A 19,732-nucleotide genomic window follows, 5' to 3' on the forward strand; every position below is an offset into this window, starting at 1 on the left:
AGATACACACATAAATACGTATATGTGCACGCGCACGCACACACACACACACACACACACACACACACACACACACACTCTCAATGTAATACCATCCAGCTATGAAAAAGAATTGCCATTTATAACAACATGAATGGACCCTGAGAGGGTGCTGAGTGAAGTAAATCTGACACACAAAGAAATACTGTGTGAGTTCATTCATACATGGAATCCAAAAGCAAAAACAAGCTTATAGATACAGAGGATAGATGACCCGTTGCCAAAGGCGGAGAGTGAGGGTGTGGGTGAAATAGGTGATGGGGGTCAAAAGTTTTAAACTTTCAATTATAAAATAAGTAAGTCATGGGGATATAATGTACCACACAGTCACTATAATTAATAATACTGTATTGTATATTTGCAAGTTGCTAAGAGAATAGATCTTGAAAGTCCTCATCACAGGAAAAAACATTTGTATAACTCTTTATGGTGACAGATGTTAACTGAACTTATTGTGGTGATCGTTTCTCAATATATACAAATACTGAATCATGTTATAAATTTAAAACTAATATGTTTATGCCTATTATATCTCAATGAAAAGGACTATAATAAAAAGAAAAAAAAAGGAATGCCTTCTGAATACCTATGAGTAAGGTGATTCACAAAGCACTACCACATTTAATCCTCACAGCACTCCTATGAGGTAATTTTTGTTACCCCTCTTGCCAAATGAAGAAATGAAGTCATAGAGGAATTAAATAGCTTGCCCAAGACTCAGTATCTTCCTAAGTTGATGGTGGGGACACGGTTCTACATGTACAACGCAGGTACATGTTATTTCAAAACTTCATTTTTGCCTAAGACAAGCCCACCTCTTGCCAAAGTGGAACACGATTCCTTGTTGACGTGAGGCAAGCAGGGCCACCTACTAGTCTCTAGGATTTGTGAGAACTATTTCCAGTACTGAAGAAAAAGGGTCTAGCTCCTTCATCCTAGCCCACACACAAGCCCTCTTTTCCAACAGGCTGATGTGATTCCAGGTTTTTATGAGACTGCCTTGTGTTTGAAGCACTGGACTGATTCACTTAAGTATGGCTAGAGTAAGAGTCAAGAACACAGCCCTGGGGCCTGACAGAGGAGGGGGTTTGCTTAAAAAGTTCAAAATGGAGCAGCTAGTGGGGTTGGAGGAAAACAAATAAATATGGTTATTAAACACTTAGAGAAGAGTCACAGCGAAAAATAAATGTGACAATGAATATATGTATGTTTATGTATAACTGAAAAATTGTGCTCTACACTGGAATTTGACACAACATTGTAAAATGACCATAACTCAATTAAAAATGTTTTAAAAAAAAGTGGAAAAAAAAACACTTAGAGAAGAGGATTTCAGGAGAGATGGAGTAGTAACAAACATTACTGAGAGGCTGAGTAAAATGAGGCCAGAGAATTGACCACTGGTTTAGGCAAAGTCTAGGTGACCTAGTTAAGACAGTTTCAGTACAGGAAGGTAACTGACACTCAGCAAAAGTAGGCCTACTTCACCTCTTTTGCTGAGATAAAAAATAAAACATCTTACAGGATTCCCGACACTGCCTACCATACCATGATTCTGAGCAAAGGCTGAAAGAACCTTTTATTTATTTCAGTTGTGTAACACTTCCCTGCTGTTTCTGGGTATATACCTGAATTCACACCTCCAGGAAAGGATGTTCCGTGATGGATTTCCAGAAATCATATTATTATAAGCTGTAATCTTTCCTACATCCAAGACTAGATGGTTCCTTCTGTTATATATTCCAAGAGTACATTGTACTTTGCCTTCCCAGCCCCTGACAATATATTGTAGTTGCTGGTGCAGTAATTTTTTTAATGTCTCCCTCTGTGGCTAGACTGTGAGCCCCATGAGGACGACTGCTCCTTGCTCTTTCCCTTATTCTTGTTACTGCTCTTTTCCTTATTCTCACAGTGCCTGGGACATAACACGAACTCAACAAATTTTAGTTACTGTATATTTGTGAATGAATACATGACTTCTAAATCTTTTTCCCTGAGTGGGACAGAGAACTTAGAACCAATCTTCCATATGATCTGGAATGCTTCCCTTTGGCCACTTTTATCACTGCCACAATAAGAAACTCAAAGCTGAATTTTTCTGACAAAATTTTAAAAGCACTCAAAAGGAATAAAAACTGAATTTTAATAAGGTATTTCAAAAAACAGTAAGGAAACTGAACCTCTCTGTGGAGATCCACATAGCACATCTGAGGAAAATAAAATGCAGCAAGGATATGGAGAAAGGGACCAATCCATTTCTTTGCGAGATTCCATTATCCTTTAACTTATTCTGTAGATAGTGACCAAAACTGGATTACCAGATTGGAACAGTCTATTTTGCCTTTACTGACAATGTATTACAGAACGTGTATTGACACTAGCTATGGGTGACGGTTAAATTATATATGTAATCTAGAAGTTAGTATAATTTATAATTTACTACATTTTGGTTTTACGCCATCATTTGACACTGTTCTGAAGATTAGGAACTTTAAAAGGAAACTGCTGCTAAATATAAAAATCTTTTAACAAAGAGTGTCTTATCAATACATTATATCCCAGTTTATTAATGTAACATTTTATTCATGAGTTTATTGTTGCTGATGATGATCCAAAAACAATTAATAAGATAAAAAAATATTAGGAGAGTATATCCTGCCTCTAAGCATATATATATATATATATATATATATATATATGCATGCCTACACACTCAAATATACATACACACACACAGCCCTTATAAACAACATAAATAAAGTTAAATCAATGAGGACAATAGTACCAATGTTTCCTGGAAGGTGGCATTATACTGATCTTTTTTTAAATACATCAAACATTACTATAGTAAGTGTCCTTCTAGATGGCCCAGAGTTCCTTACCTCCTCCTTAAGAATTTCTCATTTGCCTTTCTATCCAAAGTCTGCATTTCAGTAAAATCACCGAGTGGATGATGATATACGGACTTGAGTTCTACCGTTAGTGTATTTCTTTTAATTACATTTCTGCACTGTTTTCTAATTTGCTAGATACCTTCAAACATTCCTCTTTTGGATTTTAAAGATTTAAAAGTCATTCATTCACAGACACATAATGACTAAAGTTTGTGGGGTTCTGGAATAGAGAGGTAAGTATCACTATGCTTATTTTAGAGATGAGAAAACTGGTTAATGAATGGTTGTTCTGCTAAGTCTAGTTAGTCAGTAGTAGAACCATAAATTGAAACAAAAGCCTGATAGTTTTAGTTACATGTATTATAAACAAAAATCACAACTATTACACCCAGTTTTTTTGGAATATCTATTATATGTTAATGCTATACCTCATATGAAGAATTCATTGGTGAGCAAGAGAGACAAAATTCCTACTCTGGTGGGGTTTACAACCTGTTCCACGATATTATCTCTTCTATGATCTTAATTGTTATATTATTGTACTAATGATTCAGTAATATCACTAACATTTAATTTTTTTTTCACTTGAAAAAGAATTATAAGAATTCTATAAATTCTGGGCAGCCAGGAAAGAGCAACCTAAGCCATAAAAAATAATACAAACCTTTAGGCAAAAATACCCCTTAAGCAGATTTCTTACATACTACAGCTCTTTTTGCAATTTAATTTTCAACTGAAGTTTATTTTATTTTTCTCTAGACACTTTTCAAAAAGAAAATGAATCTAAAGAAAAAATAAAATCAGAGCTAGTGACAAAATTTTTATTTTATTTAATAGTTGCCTAATGTCAAATAATCACTTGATGAACTTGTCAAAAACATGAATTTCTGGGCAGCAGCATGTAAATCAATGAAGCTAGAACACTCCCTTACACCATACACAAAAATCAACTCAAAATGGATCAAAGACTTAAACACAAGATAAGATACAATAAACCTCCTAGAAGAAAATATAGGCAAAACATTATCTGATATACATCTCAAAAATGCTCTCCTAGGGCAGTCTACCCAAGAAACATAAATAAAAGCAAGAATAAATAAATGGGACCTAATTAAACTTACAAGCTTCTGCACAGCAAAGGAAACCATCAACAAAATGAAAAGGCAACCACAGAATGGGAGAAAATTTTTGCAAATGAAACCGACAAAGGCTTGATCTCCAGAATATATAAGCAGCTCATACGACTTAATAAGAAAAAAACAAACAACCCAATCCAAAAATGGGCAGAAGACCTAAACAAGCAATTCTCCAAGGAAGAAATACAAATGATCAATATGCACATGAAAAAATGCTCAATATCACTAATTATCAGAGAAATGCAAATCAAAACTACAATGAGGTATCACCTCACACCAGTCAGAATGGCCATCATTCAAAAGTCCACAAATGATAAATGCTGGAGACGCTGTGGAGAAAAGGGAACCCTCCTTCACTGCTGGTGGGAATGAAGTTTGGTGCATCCACTGTGGAAAACAGTATGGAGATTCCTCAAAAGACTAGGAATAGACTTACCATATGACCCAGGAATCTCACTCCTGGGCTTATATCCAGAAGGAACCCTACTTCAGAATGACACCTGCACCCCAATGTTCATAGCAGCACTATTTACAATAACCAAGACATGGAAACAGCCTAAATGTCTGTTAAACAGATGACTGGATAAAGAAGAGGTGGTATATTTATACAATGGAATACTATTCAGCCATAAAAACTGACAACATAATGCCATTTGCAGCAACATGGATGTTCCTGGTGAATGTCATTCTAAGTGGAGTAAGCCAGAAAGAGAAAGAAAAATACCATATGGGATTGCTCATATGCAGAATCTAAAATAAATAAATAAATAAATACATACATACATACAAAACAGAAACAGACTCATAGACATAGAACACAAACTTGTGGTTGCCAGGGGCACAGGGGGTGGGAAGGGACAGACTGGGATTTCAAAATGTAGAATAGATAAACAAGATTGCACTGTGTAGCACAGGGAAATATATACAGGATCTTGTGGTGGCTCACAGTGAAACAGAAAGTGACAATTAGTATATGTATGTTCACTGTATAACTGAAAAATTGTGCTCTACACTGGCATTTGACACAACATTGTAAAATGACTGTAACTCAGTAAAAAAATGTTTTTAAGAAAAATATGAATTTCTGGGATTCTTCACTGATACCCTATTTTATTGGGTCTGAGGTGGTAAACTCCCAGGTGATTCTTAGGATTAGGGAAGTCTGGGAAACACTGAACTAGACTCAAGCAAGTATAAGAAAATGTGTTTCCATATTTATGTTTGCTGTACTTTTCATGAATTTGGAGTAATTTGATTTACTGGAATGCCCATCTGACTCCACAACTGTATTTTAAAAGCAGCAGATTCAAGACCCATTAATTTCCCAAGTAATTATAAAAGTCACAGTGTGAAAAAATAAATTATAAGTGACATGACTCGACTCCATGTATAACCTTCAATGAAACAGCACATTTTGAACACTTTAATTAAAGATTTAAAAAATTACCAAGAAGCACATCATAGATTAATTCGTTTTTGCCTGTCATTATTTGTGAATGAAGTACATCTTTAAGAACAAAGGTTTCTACAGTGGGAACACAACAAAACAAAATTACATAATGCAATATTGGTTCTACTTCTAGACTCTTCCAGGGTGGTTCTACGTCTACAACCTTATGCAGTTTCAGGAGTCACCATTCCTATCGCTGTGTATGACCATGTGAAACAGGTAATAATAATAATAAATCAATAATACATCTAACCCAGTTCTATACTTGTTAGATGCCAAATTCATATCAATTGAAAGGTTTTATGAAGATTAGGTACTAGATTCCATATACACAAAAACAGAATATTTTGCTCCAGAAATGTAGGCTTAACTTACTCTTTTTTTTTTTTTTTTTTTTACTTGAGGTAGGGGAAATATTGGAGTCTCAAATACAGGTACCTTGACCTTGCACCTGTCATATATCCACCTGTCTTGCCTGTCCATCCATCGTTCCACCTATTCCTTTATCATCATTTCACAATCTCATCTCCTCCTGATCTACATTATTACCAACCTAGAACACACCCATTCTGTTCAATTCCATATAAGGAGACCCTCTACTTGAGGGTGAGTGGGACTTTTTAATACTCCAAAGCTCAAATTTTAATCAGAAAAACTGGTCAATTTGATTATATTAAAATAGAAAATTTTTATAAATGTACACTGTGACAAAGATAGAGAAACACAGACAGATTGTGAAAAATCTCTGCAATGCCAAAAGCTGACAAAGAATGAAATAACTCCAGAATAGCAACCAGAAGACAGATTCTATTTTAAAGAATAGGTACAAGATATGAAGAGGCATTTTTTTATAAAAAAATTGTTACTCAAAAGGCTAATAAACATATGAGACGATTCTTAAACTCATTATTAATAAAATATAATTCAATCACAGAGTTAGTTTGTAGATTGGTCTCTCATGTGCCTTTATGCAGGAGATCAGTCACCTATGTCCACACTGCCACACCTGCGCTCTGAGTTATGCTAAACTGAAGGACAAACACGGGCCTGGCGATTCAGCCCAGGTAAACGCTGCTCCGTGAGTGGCAGCTGGCCTCTGCAGACCACAGTCCTATTTCTTCTAACTGCAACAACTTCAACTTTTTTCTCAAATCTGTTTTTCATTTTTATTCTGAGGACTATTTTTATATGGTTCTTCAAAACCCCTTTGGAGAAAAAAATATGCTTCCACATTTAAATAATCAGAATTATACTGTGTCTAACAACCCTGAAATTCTTTTTTTTTTTTTTTTTTTTTTTGGTTTCAGGCACTACATTATCTAGAGAGAACTCAGATAAAGCGTGTCTTGATAAAGAAACTAAGGCTGACTAGCCCATCAAAGGTCACAAACTAATGAGCAGGAGAGGCGGGACTTGAATTCAGGGGTTTTGGTATCAGAGATCATGTTCTTGACCACAGACTTGGAAGTGGAGTCACTGAAACAGACTATAAATAACTAAGTAACAGAGTGCTGCTTTTATAAAATTTGTTTCTTGTTAATTAATTACTTTATCACTGTACTCTGTCAGGCACAGCACTGAGCACTGGGGCTACAAGATGAAACACGCAGTCTAGTGGGGACGACAAGCCAGACAAACATATTATATGCCAAATAAATTCAGCATGGTAAGTGTGTTGGTGGTGACACATTAGGGTATTGTGAGGGCAGAGAGCAGGAACACCTAATTCAGCTAAGACAGGTCCTAGAGGCTTTCTGAAGGAAAGGTCAGATGAGACAGAATTAGTAATGATGGGGTTTGGGGCGGGGGAAGCAAATCCAGGTAGTTAAAGACAATGCTGATGAAGGCATCGTGGAGTTTAGTGTCCTGGATCGTAGAAAACAAGGTAGAAATTAACTTGAAATAAGGAAAGATAGAGCTCACATCTTAGCCAGCCTTTGGATAACAGCAAAGACTTTGGACTTAATGCCATGAGTGAACAGGGATTACAGACAGGACAGTCATCTGAACACAGATGTTTTTTAAGTAGATAGTTTGGGTGGCAAATTGGAAATGGATTTGAAGGCCTATTAGTCAAAATAAGCCAAGTTTGCTGTGGCAAGAAATTTATCTCCAAATCTCCATGAGTTAATGCAGTAATAGATTACTTCTTAAATATCCAAAGTTCATAGCTGGCTGGATAGCCCTCCTCCACCTAGTAGCTACATCATCTGGAATGTGTGTCCCTCCAGGTTACTGCAGCAGGAGAGAGAGCAGGAAGATACTCTAGGATGTTTTTAAGAGTTGCGACTAGATGTGCCTTTCATCATCTCCTCCTACATCTCGTCCAGGACCCTGCGACACAACCCAGTACAACTGCAGGAGGCAAGCACTGAAGAGTCTACCACAAAACAGGGCACCTCTTTCAGTCTTGTTTATAAGAAGTTAAATATGCCTGTAAATTCTTTTTTTAATAAATTCTTATATTGTTTGAGAAAAGTTATTGTTTATTCATTTATTCAATTCATTCCACAAATTCATTTTTGAGCACCTCCTATGATCCAGGCACTGTGATGGGGACCGGGGCACAGCACTGTTCATGTTACTTTCCTGTGGGCAAGCGCTTACTTGGCTCTCCACTCACATGATGATGTGTATAAAGGATGGAGTGACAGAGTAAGTCGGGTGGAAGGTGCAATATGGGAAGATCCTGTGTCTTACAGGCCATTGAAAGGACTTTGAATTTGACTGAAATGAAGGGAATTAAGACCATTACAAGCAAAAGAGATGTGATCTGACTTACTTTCTAAAAGAATCATTCTTGCTGCTCTGTTGAGAGCAGACACAGGTTGCAGGGTAGAAGCACTGAGCTCTATTAGTAAATTACAAAGTAATCCATGTGAGCAATGATGGTGGCTCAGACCAGGCGGAGCATGGAGGTGGTGAAAAGTGGTTAGATTCTGGATGTATTATGAAGATAAGGTATTTAATTTTGAAGATAAAGCCATCAGAATTTGAGGACATTCAGGCGTATAGTGTGAGGGGAAAAAAAAAAAAAAAAGCTCTTAACTTGAGTTTCTAGGAGAATGGCTCAGTTAACAGAAAGAAGATAAGCCTTAATCAATACAGCTGTTTCTGGATGGTTTCAGAAGGGCTCTAGGGAGGATCAGATTCCTAAATTATTCAGGTCCAATGGGTGCTTTCTTTAGAATTTCAAGGAATAACAATCTTTAAGGAAAAGTCTTTTTCTTAAATTTAAAGCTTAGCTCCAAACAGTCCTTACATTGACAAGATTTCATATAAGATCTATAGCTCTATCTACCTAAAAAGAATACCAGTTGGTTAGAAAATCACATAAACATTTCCTAAAGTCAAGTCAACAAATATTAAGCTATAGTAGATTCATTTTGATGTTATGATCTATTTGCTTTTTGTTAGAGGCATGGTTGCTTTATGGGAACTGTGCCTATTTCTACATATCTTCTATAAATAAAACTGTTATTTATTATTATTAACATATTAGAAAGACACTAAATAAGGTATGCCACTTGACCTTGATGATTTGATTTATCCACTTAATGTGAATTAGTAGGAGAGGAGGTCATATTTAAGTTGGATTCTGATGGAAGCAGAGGATGGGGAAGAATGTTTTAGGAATACAGAAAAGGATAAACATATGGCTGTAGAAAAGGATGGCCGATACATAGAAATGAACAGAATTTAGAGCTCATGAGAGGGTATCAATTTGAGTTCTGAATTGCAAGGAGTAGAAAATTAAGGCTGGTGAAGTCTGGTAAGACTGATTATGATGTTATGTATGGGTAACTTATATGGTGTAACAAAAAGCTTCATTTTTATCTTTTGGGTAAAATAAAAGACAATGATGTTGAAAATGGAGAAGAATTGAAAGAGCCTTGTGGGAGGAAGAGAGAGAGTGGAGAAGAGACAAAGGGGAGCCATTAGAAAGCCACCCAAGGGTAGATTATAAGTGAGAGACAATTTAACCCCTAGAAATCCCAGAGAACCAAGTTTCCAAGCTAGAGCACATCTAGTGGGGATGCTCAGCTGAAGTTATGAACAATTACGTGGTTATACGCTCTTTAGCTTATGCAATGACAGACTCCAGCTTTAGTTATTTTCTCCTATTAGGCTAAGGAATCAGTGACCCCAGAAAGGATTAATACTATGAGAAAGTCAGCTTGAAACCTAGTGAGTCCCACTCGCTTTCATCCCAAAATATGCTTTCTAGAATCCTTCCCACTCAAGTAACCAGGAAGTTGCACAGGTAAGTGCAGTTTTCAGTATCTGGTGGAGCAACTGCATTCTTCAGGTAAGTGAGGCGCAACAGATTCACGTAAAAAAGCCAACCCCAAACACTAGTTTTACATAAGTAATAGCAATATGAATCATAGTGTACATTAAAAAACTGCAGTGCAACAGAAGACCCATCACCTATAAAGAGGGGCATAATATATGAAAAATCACATAACCAACAAAGATTAGTACCTAGAATATATTTTAGAATTTTCTATAAATGCTAAGGAAAAGGTGAGCAAGCCAAGAGAAAAATCAGCAAGGAATTAATGGGAGTCACAGAAAATAAAACTGAAGTGTGCCTTGAGCATATGTGAAAAGATGTTCAAATTCACCAATATTAAGATAGTGTTCATCTCTGAAGGAAGAGGAATGGAGATGAAATTTGAAGGACGTACAAAGTGAGATGCCATTTCATGTCTAACAGTGAGTGCCTTTAAACAATGAAGAGCAGAGTACAACTGCTGAACGTTAACAGTTGGCCATCTAGGTGGTAAGCAGATGCATGTTTGGTTTACTTTCTGTATTTTCTTTTGTGTTTTGAAATATTTCTTAATAATTAGTTTACATATGTGACAGTGTTGCCATCCTATGCTACAAATATGCTCCCATCCATCACTTCTATGAGATAAAATGGTAACAGAGGCAGTATGTGTTAGGGGAAGGGAACAGGAGTAGGAGTTGAAATCCTAAATCCTAATCCCAAATCTACCATTTCCTCACTGAGTGACCTTAAGCAAAATCACTTAATTCTTTTGAAACTGACTCCTCACCTGAACAACTTGAAGAATAATATCCACCTTCAGTACACGAAGTTATTGTAAGGAGTGAATAATTCACGTATATAAAAGTGATGTTCAAATGTGAAGGAAACATAAGGGAATTCATAAAACCTGTATGTAGTTAATGTGAAATTGAATCAATGTACTTTCCCACTTACTGTCATTCAAAATTTATGGAAGCAGTTATTAGAAACAGAAAGTAGACGAGCATCTTTTCTTACCGGGTCTATGAGCTGGGAATAGAGTTCATGGCAATTGTCAAAAATATACTTGTATGTAGAGTCCAGGCAAGCCCTGACACAGTCCTTCACCACCATGCTGGCCTTTGGAGGGCTCTGCAGCTCCAGAACCTGATGGAAAAAGTATCTGCTTAAATTCAAAAGCTGTATAAACAGTATAAACAACTCAAACAATATTCAATAAACACTTTAAGTTGATATTTCTGTATTCAGGAAAAATGTGGTCTTAGAAATATTTTAAATGTACAAACACCTCCTTTAACTTTCTGATGTGACAACTCAGAAAATGAGCATAACTAAATATTCAAACAGAAACAAAGTCACTAATCAGGATTATATTCACTTATAATTCATTCAATCACTCAACAGATATTTACCACCTACTATATATCAGACAATGGTAATACTGCAAGGAACAAAAGAAACAAAAATCACTTTCCTCAGGAAGCTAATAAGTTGATAATAAATCAATCAATATAGTATATCACATGATGCATGTTGCAGGAAAAATAGAACGAAGAAGAGGGATAGCAAGTGTTTCAGTGGAACAGAATTTAGTACAGAGGACTCCAACAGTAGATGAATTTAGAGAAGAGGATGAGACAAGGGGGAAAATCACATAGAAACTACTGTAAGAATCTTAGCTTTGAGCAAGGTGGGAAGAAACTGACTATTTGAGCAGAAGAGCAAGGTAACCTACTTTTTTTAAGGCTCCCTTATACCACCTCACCTTAAGGCAGTATGAGGAAGCCTTACGGAAAAAGAAAGACCTGCCATGAGACTAGAGCAGTAATTCAGTCATGGAAGACAGTGCCTAGGCTATGGTGCAAAGCAAGGAGCTCTTAGAAGAAATTTTATTTTGGTTAATTTTGGAGGGAAGGGGTAACAGGATTTGCTAACAGATTGAATGATTGGTGTGAGAGAAAGAGAGGAGTCAGGACCCCAAAGTTTTAGCCTAAGTAACTGGTACAAGGGAGGTATCCTCAACTTGGATGAGCAAAGCTGTGTTTGGAAGATCAGGGGCTCAATTACCAACAGGTTAAGACTGAGAAGCCTATGATGCATACAAGTGGATTTCAAGTAGACATTTGGGTAAATGAGTCTGGAGTAGTGGAGATGCCTGAACTAGTGATCTAAGTTTGGGAAGTATGAGCTAAGAGAAGAATTAAAAGAAATGAGACTAGATGAGTCTGGACAGAGAAGAGAAGGGGTCCCAAAAATAAATCCTGGGTAATTCTAGCCCAGTGACATCAGACAAATGAGAAAGAATAAAATAGTAGAGAAGAGAAAAAAGCAGTCAATGAGACAGGAGGAAAAAGAAGCAAGAGGGGTGTCTGGAGTCTAGGGAAGAAAAGCTTTCCTGGAGGGAGGATGGATGGAATATATTAAGTGAAACTGAACAACGTGGGACAAGGATTGATAACTGACCACTAGATTTAGCAAAGTGATGATCACTGGTGATTTTTGACAAGGTCATTTTTGGTGAAGTGATGGGGCAAAATTCTGATTGGAGTAGACTCCAAAAATAAGGGTGAATTTGAAGATTAAATATTTAAAAAATTTCAGTTCTCTGTGGATTGACCTATAGATTTAATGCAATCCCAACAAGAAATAAACTATCATCTAAACAATTCTTAAAAACAAAAAAGGTGAAGAACTCACACTATCTAATTTTAAGATTTGCTATAAGGTTTCAGTAATCAAGACAGCATGTTTGCAAATGTTAACCACTATATACAAAAATAGATTAAAAAAACAAATTTCTTCTGCATAGCAAGGGAACTATATTCAATATCTTGTAATAATCTTTAATGAAAAATAATATGGAAATGAATATATGTGTATATACATATATGCATAACTGGGACATTATGCTGTACATCAGAAATTGACATTGTAACTGACCATACTTCAATTAAAAAAAAAGTCAATTGGATGAAAAAAAATAAAGACAGCATGATAATGGTGAAATTATAGACATTTGGACAACACTGAGTCCAAACAAATATGACCAACTGATTTTTAATAATGATGGAAACACAATTCAATTAATAAGGAATGATCTTTTCAATCAATAGTGTTAAAACTATTGAACACACATATACAAAATAATCCTTGGCCCATACTTCATACCTTACTTAAAAAAAAAAGACTCTCAAAATGGAACTCAGGATTAAACATAACAGGTAAAGTACAACTTGAAGAAAACAGGAAAATCTCTTTGTGACCTTAGTTTAGCTGGTAGTACTATCCATAACCAGAAAAATTGGTAAAGCAGATTTTATCAGTTAAAAACCTGTCCTATGCAAAAGACAGCATTAGAGAATGAAAAGACAAAGCACATACAGGGAGAAACTACTAGCAAATAAAGTACCTGACCGGAGACTTGTATCCAGAGCACGTAAAGAACTCAGTGCCCCATAAGAAAATAACCTAACGGGCAGAACATTTCAGCAAACTGTTCATAAAATAAACTCAGATGGCAAATCAGCCCAAGAAAAGGTGATGAACACTATTAAGAAATATAAAAGTAAAATTTAAAACACAGTAAGATAAAATGTCACTCCTATTAGAATGGTTGAAAAAAATTAAAATCATGAAAAATATCAAGAGCTTCATTCACCAGAAGATGTAGAACAACTGGACAATCATACACGGTTGCTGGGAATGCAGAACTGTACAACTGCTTTGAAAACAGGGGACATTTCATGTAAAGTTTAACAAACATTTACCTAATGACTGAAGAAACTCACTCAGAGGTCTTTACCCAAGGAAAATGAAAACTTACATTAACACTAAAAATATGTACCTGAATATTTGTAACAGTTTTATTTGTTATGACCTCAAACTGGAAACAACCTAAAGGCCTGGAATACATGCATAACAAAGAATTACTACTCAGCAATAAAAAGGAGGGAACTGAAGATACTCTCAAGAAGATGGATGAACAGCCAATATGCTACACTACATAGCTTACTATTTCCTTTACATGATGCTCCGGAAAAGGCAAAACTGTAGGGGAACGACCACAGATCAGTGGCTTTTCAAGGGGTTGGAGAAGGGTTGTCTATAAAGGAGCAGCACAAGAGAATTCTGGAGGCTGATGGAACTGTTGTGGATCATAATGGTAGTGGTGGTTATACAGCCACACATCTGTCAAAACTAAAGATCTGTATAACAAAACCAATGAATTTTACTGTCTGCAATAAAAAAAAAAGATAATGAGAGGAGAAAATGTGTTCAAAAGATAATGTGAGAAAATACATTGGAAAGAAAACATACAAAGGACTATTTTGAAGAGTTTCGGTATTAAAGGAAAAGAGGAATTAGGGTAGTAACTGGAGAAGAAAGTGGAGTCAAGCAGTATTTTTAAGACTGGAAAATTGATGGCATGTTTGGTGACAGAATATTCAGGAGAGAGGGGAAGTCTGAAAGTTCAGGTGAGCGGGGAGGATTGCTAGACCGACGTATGTGTACTCAGAAGGGGGTGCAATTAATTGCACAAGCGGAAGAGATGGCCTTTTCTAGGAGAACAGACAGCTAATCAATAGTAATAAAAAAAAAAAAGAAGGAAGAGTAAATGGACACAGATGCAGGTAAGGAGGCAGAGGGGTGGGTGGTGGGAGCACGTGGTCTCAGGTCTCCAGGAACTGCTCCTGTTTTTTTCCAATGAAATCAGAAGCAAGGCCATCAGTTGGCAGTGAGGGCTGGGGAGAAAGGGCTGCAAGTTTGAGATTATTTTGTTTCCTAAACACCGCCAGGCTGGTGACTGAGGAAAGGCAGGGCAGGTATGCAGCAGTGTTGCTGGCACTCCCTCCCCTCTCTCCCATCCCTCACCCCTCAATGTCAATGGCAGGCATCCCCTTTCCCACTGAGCCCAGACTGGGTCTCACTATCATTCGCTGCACACCCTTCCTGCAGATGTTGATCAGCATTGATGTAAACTATTTATCCCAGTCACCTAATTGAACCATGACTTTAAACAAAATGATTTTAATTGAACGTTGAAGGACTGATGATTGATAGAATATTATTTTATTTTCTGTCTCTCTTATATTATAAAATACCAATTTAAGATAATCATGGCAACTGTATAGGAATTTCCTGAAAAAAAATTCATAAAACTCTTTCAAAGAGCAAACATGTTTAGTCCAGAGCCTGACAAAATGTTTTTAAGAAATGCTTTATATGAATTGTCCTGCAAGCCAAGTTATGACTACAGAGAACATGCAATTAAAGCAAAGGAGATATATCTAAAAATAAATGTTTGCCTAGCTTGGTAGATAATAATTAATTATACTAATAGATTAAGCAATCACATCCATCCTGATACAGACATTCCCAGGGCAGAAAATGGTAGTTGCTACAATTAGGGTACACTTAAAAGAGTCGGCTTCTCTGTTGCAATGAATAAGTCAGCGAGACATTCGAGTGAAAACTAAAACGCGAAGTGAACTCCATTTCCATTTAACATTCTTAGCTTTGTCGACTTACTAGTGAGCTTAAGATGGATTTGAGCCAAGTGTATCAGAATATCTTTTGTGTTGAGGATAATCCTTTTTTCAACACACCTTACACTGGAAGATTCATTTAGCTCAGGCAAAGGCACCACACCCTAATCACTGAGGATGAAAAACACTGATAAAAGAAGGGTAAAGCCAGAACTTTCCAGGGAAGAAATGTGTTATGTCATGCGGGGACAGTGACAAAAACAAATGACGTACCTTCATCCTAAAAAAGGTGATACTTGTTAGCAGGTCAACGGTGGATTTCAGATCTTGGAGTCTTTCAGCATTGCTGGCAGGAAAGTTCTCCTGGTTAATTAGGAAACAGACAATGGGCAAATGAGCAACATTAAGCCTCCAGTGGGAAATAAACTACAACCAGCTTTCTGTGAAAGAAATGGGAAGTAAACTGTATAAAATTTTAAAAGTAGCCCCACAGTATTCTTACACTATTTTCTGTAAAACATCACAGAAACTGAACAAGCTGGAAATAATCTCATCTTAGTCTTTAGAAAGCCACAGTCTGTCTATTCCCACAATGCAATAAAAACATACAAAATAATATCATTAACACAGTTTTATTAGGCTATTCATCCTTTTTTCATAGCAGAGTTTTCCTACTGAAAGACGGAGGGTTGGCATATATTTGAAAATATTTTTCTATAATTTTCTCAAGCTGGGTTATTTTTTTCAAAATACTTTTTGGAACTTTCACATGTGCTATGTTTACTTTTAGCCATGAAGAAACTTTTAACAGTTAAAAAGGAAAAAAAAAAAAAAAAAAAAGACTGCACTGCATAGTCTTTCCCTGAAGTTCTGTGGACTTAAAAAGTTTCTGTTACTGAACTTTGGTGAGAAATGTCACCTAAAAATGGCAGATGTTCAGAATTTTGAAGGAAAGGAAAGATCTAATTATAAAAATATTTAATCAAAGAAACAATTTTAGCATTGAGAAATTTCTCACATTAGCATGTGCTCAGATAGGCTTTTTAAAGAGCCATCAGGGAAACCACAGGTAACTTTTTGATAGTCATGAACTCAAGCTTAGGTGGGGTGTCAAAGTGCTGGTGGATGAGGTGGCCTCAAGGTCCTTCTTGCCTCCAAATAAAATTTTCATTGCTTGGTAAAGCAGTTCTCTCCCCATAGTGCTGCCCAGAGTTCCAACATGAAAGGTGAGTTTGACAAAATTTGGAATTATAATTTCCAGAATTGTACAGTTAAAGAGACCATCAATAAGAGACTAAAAAATAAATGCAGGGGAGATACATGTGTGCAGGTATGGAAAGATGTTTAGAATAAACTGTTAAAGAATGCCATAGTTGTTACTGCAGATTTATTTTTTTGTAAATAAAATCTGTAACTAAATTTTTTGGTCATTAAGATATTTTGTCACTCAAATTACATGTTTTCACACACAAGAATATGTTTGTGTGAGTTTGTATATTTCACCTGGCGGTGAAGCATACAATTGCTGACAATGAACTCTGGACAGCTTCAAAAGAGCACATTTGATTGATCTAGGAGTGAATTAAGCAGTGAATCCCAGTAGGACTCTCAAAAGCTGAGGAAATAGCAGAATTTCTCAGTAAGAAGGGGTGAGCTCTCAAGATGAGGACGGGGCCTTATGTATGCTTCATGAATTAGCTGAGGGCCACTCAGTCTGCTGGTTAGTAAAAGAGTTATAAAATTAAAGCTGTACACACACACACACCCCAGTATTGCTGTAGGCTTATGTGGGCCAGGTACCTGAACAAGGGATGTCTACTTGATTACTTGGTACAGGACCCAAGATTCCAAGGTCAGTATGTTTACTTTTCCCTTACATAATGAATATATATACTTTTTTACAATATGACAAGAAATCATCTGAGCCAAACAGAATCTTTTACCTTTAGGCAAATAATTTTGTACATACCCTATACTTTGACAGGTCAATCCTTAAAGAGTTATGCAACTGGTCCAGTAGCTTTATGAATTTTTCCCTCTGAACAAAGCAAACACAAAACAGAAGAAGAGAATCATCGTTCTAAATGTAGTCTTCACAACCAAATTCGCCTGAGTTGCTGTCCCCATTTTACAGACAGAAAGGTTCAAAGACGTCAGTGAGTTCTCTGAGATCACAGAACTGCTATGTGGCAGAGCAGCGGTTCAAACTCAGGTCCCTTTGACACCAAATCCATGCTCTTTCCCCTAAGTCACGCTGACTCTACATGATAAGTGAGAAAGTTTCCAAAGTTGTGTTATGTAGAAAGAATCCAGACAACCGAATTGCCCTGGTACTGATTCACAGCATATGAGTCAGCAGGAGAAAATATAACCCGTCACTCCTTCTCCACCTGCACACCGCACCACCTCCCCAAAATTAAATGATAGGTTTTTAAACTTCTCCCATCTATGGGAGTGGGAACAGCTGCTGTTGTTGTCAAAGACAATCTCAAAAGCATTTTCCTTTTGGTAACAAGTACAGACTTCATAATCTGAAAGGATCGACTGCCTTTAAAGTATGTTTATGATTTAGTGCTAAAAATGCGTAAAATATTAGGCCAACAAAAACGACCACTGCTTCCTTCTGATGCTGTATCAGGGTTAGACTAACCTCTCCATAGAAGAACTAAGGAGTGTTGCTAATAAGCATGAGTATACAGTTGTGTGGGTTAAACAAAGTAAAAACATCAGTCACAACCTTCATAGGGAGACAAAACACCATTCTGACTCTCAGATTTCTAATCAAAAGTGAAAAAAATAAACAGAGTGGTAGTATATGATAGCAAAGGTCTCTCCCTACATTAATATTCTGTAAACACTAAATTGTACTTCGGAATATATTAGCAAAAGTAGACATTTTTCCTAGTAGTTTCATGTACAAGGTGGATTTATATAGAACCCTTATCCCTTGAAGTCATAGATCTTGATGAAGTGAGCTGAATATTAACAGGAGTTGATGAATTGTTCCTCAGTTGAAACTCCAATTTCCTGAATAAACTGTCTTTTATGAGGCTTATACTTAGTGAACTAAGTTTGAGTGCCAACAACGTGGAGGCAATGAAGGAGCCTAAGAAATGAACCTCGCCTTCCAGAAGCTTGCCATCTTGTTAGGCAAGTAAGACTTTCCAGTAAAGCTGCCAAAAAAAAAAATACGATGAGTGTCTTAGATTTTCTTTCTTACTCTCTCATTCCTTCCCAGGGGAGAAGGTGACCTAGGCTGTCCTTTATTAAACCCCTACCTCCACTGGTATGAGTCAGTGGCTCCCAAATAAAATAGAAAAATAAAAGAGCCACTACAATCATTAGTCTCGGCCACAGTACAGTTCATCATTCAATGACTGTGAAAACCACTGTGTACATGTCAGTCTCTGGCTGCTTTCTGTGACCTGTGTGATTGGTACAAATCATTAAGACAGAGGACATGACCCTGGTCAACCATACTATGACCCAAGTCACTGGTCCTGTTATAAACACTGGGACCAACTGTTCTGGTCGTCTGCCCGATTATCCATTCTTCCTCTCTTCCTTCCTCAAGAGTCAATGTGTCCTTTATGAAATGCCTCCCTTCCCAGGCCTCTTCTACTCTAGGAATGGCCATGTAGCATGGTTTTGCCCAATGAGACGTCACCAGCTTATTAAAGGGGATGGACCCAGGCAGCAAATTATCAATGAATTATAATCTGGAAAGACTCCAGAAGAGCACGTGGCCAAGAGCATTTGTTGTATTAGCATTTGCTCTGTAATTCTTCGTCAGGCTTTTTTAATCCATCGGTCCTTTGTGCATCTCTCCTTTTCCCTCCTTAAACTCAGACTGGATTTGAGAAGGTCCACCCGTCATCTTGTACAGTAAGAGGAAAAGCTAAACATGCTAAGAACAGTGAGGCAGGAAGCCAGAAGGAGCCCCCACACCTCACCCTAACTGTCTGCCCATCCTTTCAAAAAATTACCTTCCTGATCAGCTGCACGAGCCCTGAATTCCTTAATACCTCTGCGCTTAGATTATATGGGAAAAATTATTTACTTAAGTTTGTTGAGTTTCTGTTTTAGGCAGCTGAACAGAATTCTCACTGATACAGATCACACACTTGGTCTCCCCACCTAGGTCTTCAGTGCCCAGCTGGAAAATTTACATTCAAGGAAAACAAAACTGAGGAGGAAACGACCAGGCTTGGGGATGCTAAATCCCAAACAACATTAGAGGATGTGAAATTAAAAGTGCGCTGCTGATTGCATCTTGATAGGCATTTTTTAAGCAGCAGGGTGGCTTGAAATTTAATTTTATTTACCATATTTCTATTTAGCTAGAGTGAGGTTGTCTTTGTGAGAGCAGAGGAGGCTTATTACCTACATGGTGTGATTTGAGAAATAAGAAAAGACTGTGTGATTAAAAAGGGTTTCTCTGAGGGGCA

At 36.9% G+C, this 19,732-nt stretch overlaps 1 protein-coding gene across 5 annotated transcripts in view; it reads right to left on the reverse strand.

Annotated features, from left to right (window-relative positions):
* UNC13C (unc-13 homolog C) overlaps positions 1 to 19,732 on the reverse strand; it is a 599,855-nt gene that overhangs the window by 204,718 nt on the left and 375,405 nt on the right. For all 5 annotated transcript variants that reach the window (XM_064485583.1, XM_064485584.1, XM_064485586.1 and 2 more), the window contains 3 exons: positions 17,254 to 17,322; positions 15,558 to 15,647; positions 10,816 to 10,944 (listed from right to left, as the gene is read on the reverse strand). In XM_064485583.1, coding sequence (XP_064341653.1) covers positions 10,816 to 10,944; positions 15,558 to 15,647; positions 17,254 to 17,322 — 288 coding nt within the window. The remainder of the gene's footprint in view (positions 1 to 10,815; positions 10,945 to 15,557; positions 15,648 to 17,253; positions 17,323 to 19,732) is intronic.

This window comes from Camelus dromedarius, chromosome 5 (genome assembly GCF_036321535.1).
Source record: "Camelus dromedarius isolate mCamDro1 chromosome 5, mCamDro1.pat, whole genome shotgun sequence".
Classification (NCBI taxonomy): domain Eukaryota; kingdom Metazoa; phylum Chordata; class Mammalia; order Artiodactyla; family Camelidae; genus Camelus; species Camelus dromedarius.